This window comes from Sinocyclocheilus grahami, unplaced genomic scaffold, assembly GCF_001515645.1.
Source record: "Sinocyclocheilus grahami isolate Dianchi unplaced genomic scaffold, SAMN03320097.WGS_v1.1 scaffold1872.1, whole genome shotgun sequence".
Classification (NCBI taxonomy): Eukaryota; Metazoa; Chordata; class Actinopteri; order Cypriniformes; family Cyprinidae; genus Sinocyclocheilus; species Sinocyclocheilus grahami.
The window spans coordinates 6,264-7,840 of record NW_015507051.1 but is presented as its reverse complement, the minus strand read 5'-3'; the positions used below and the strand labels follow the sequence as shown (position 1 = coordinate 7,840).

Below are 1,577 nucleotides of genomic sequence, written 5' to 3'. Positions count from 1 at the left end.
TATATATATATATAAATAGGAAATAATTTAATTCTTGGAATTCCCCACTTCACACAGAGTAAAAAGTAGTGCAATCTTTGTTAAAGACTTTATTATTATGCCTTAAATAAAAATCTGATCCCTGGGTTCATGCAAACATTCACAGTTACAGTCATAGGTGATAAAGGGAGTGGTTCTGGATCTCAGCAATCTACAATTAAAAACCACATTATAATTTATTACAAAGTTGGTATGAAATACATTAGCGAAAGCAACTTCTCCATGTCTACATACTGTAAATGTCTTGAATGTCATGAGTAAAACAATACAATGTGACTCAAATTACTTTAAAAGCACATTTCATGGCATCCTCTGTTTTACAAAAAAAGACGATTTAAAATGTCTTTAGTTTAAAAAATAAGTCACTGCTTTCTTCTAATGTGAGCAGAAGAAAACACAGCCGCTTTAAATGACTGATTAAAGAACTAGGCTGTATCATTGCTATTACTCACTTTAGACTTGTAATATGATGAGTAATGCCGGTTTGCAAAACCTTCCACAGACACGGACTCCACAGAAAATATCAGAAGCTATTCCACTCTTTTCCATTAAATGCAGCATAAAAGCCAAACAACAGGAATGTCTCACTGCTGATGGTTAAAAAAAAATTCACACACAAAATCACAAAAATACAATAAAGAAGACTTCAAAAGACACATTCACAATTAGCTACTAAAACTTATGTAAACAGAGAGCAGAAACAACTGATATACAGCCTCCACTTATTTTATAAGATGAGATACTCAACGTTGGTTTTCCGCCATTACAATCTTTAATTAATCAACACCACAGAATTTATCCCTTGCTTTCTTTTGGTACCCACCAAATGCCAAACATTGCATTTGCGAGGAACACAACATCCTGCCATCTTCAGAGCACTAAAAGTTTTTGCATTTTTCAGCTCCAATGTATCCTGATATTCTTTTGGTAGAGCCCCATGGTTTCCTTGTCTCATTGAGCTGGCATGATGTAGATTTCAATATTATGCCCTACATGTGCTCCTGGGCAAAGCAATAGTGCCCGCAGTGGCACCTGGCATAAGTAACAACAGTCAATAACCCAATGGACTGATGCTTGCACTCATCAGTCATGCTTGCACTGACTATAAGGCATGTGGCTAAAAATGACAAAAACAAACAAACTAGAATTTATGAAAAAAAAGAAAAACAAAATGTGAGTGGTGATATATAAGAAAATGTGTCTGCTAGTTGGTAGTACGGCTTAAGTCCAGCCTCAAGTTACTTAGATATTTTCATTTCTAGACATTGGTCAGGTCTTTCATAAGGATTTCTGAAATAGAAAATGGGGACATTAGCTAGTTCAGTGGTCAAAATACCAAAAGTCACTTGTTATTGTCTATGAAATATCAGCCACATTTAAAATTGTGTGTAAAACAATCCTGCATGGTGTTCAAGCCTTGTTATTTTGAACATACAAACAGTATTACTTTAAGATGAACAGTTAGTATGTGACTACCTTGAAACCAGTGACACAGTGTCTCTCTTGATAAGTGATAATAATCCGTGTTATACTACGGG

General features: G+C 34.9%; 2 protein-coding genes across 2 annotated transcripts in view; both read right to left on the bottom strand.

The window, feature by feature from the left end:
- Positions 1-1,577, bottom strand: part of LOC107573127 (T-lymphoma invasion and metastasis-inducing protein 2-like) — a 61,643-nt gene that overhangs the window by 56,435 nt on the left and 3,631 nt on the right. The gene's annotated exons all lie outside the window — the stretch shown is intronic.
- LOC107573123 (T-lymphoma invasion and metastasis-inducing protein 2-like) overlaps positions 794-1,577 on the bottom strand; it is a 4,342-nt gene continuing 3,558 nt past the window's right edge. The window contains exon 3 of the mRNA XM_016259573.1: positions 794-1,329. Coding sequence (XP_016115059.1) covers positions 1,318-1,329 — 12 coding nt within the window. The 3' untranslated portion in view covers positions 794-1,317. The remainder of the gene's footprint in view (positions 1,330-1,577) is intronic.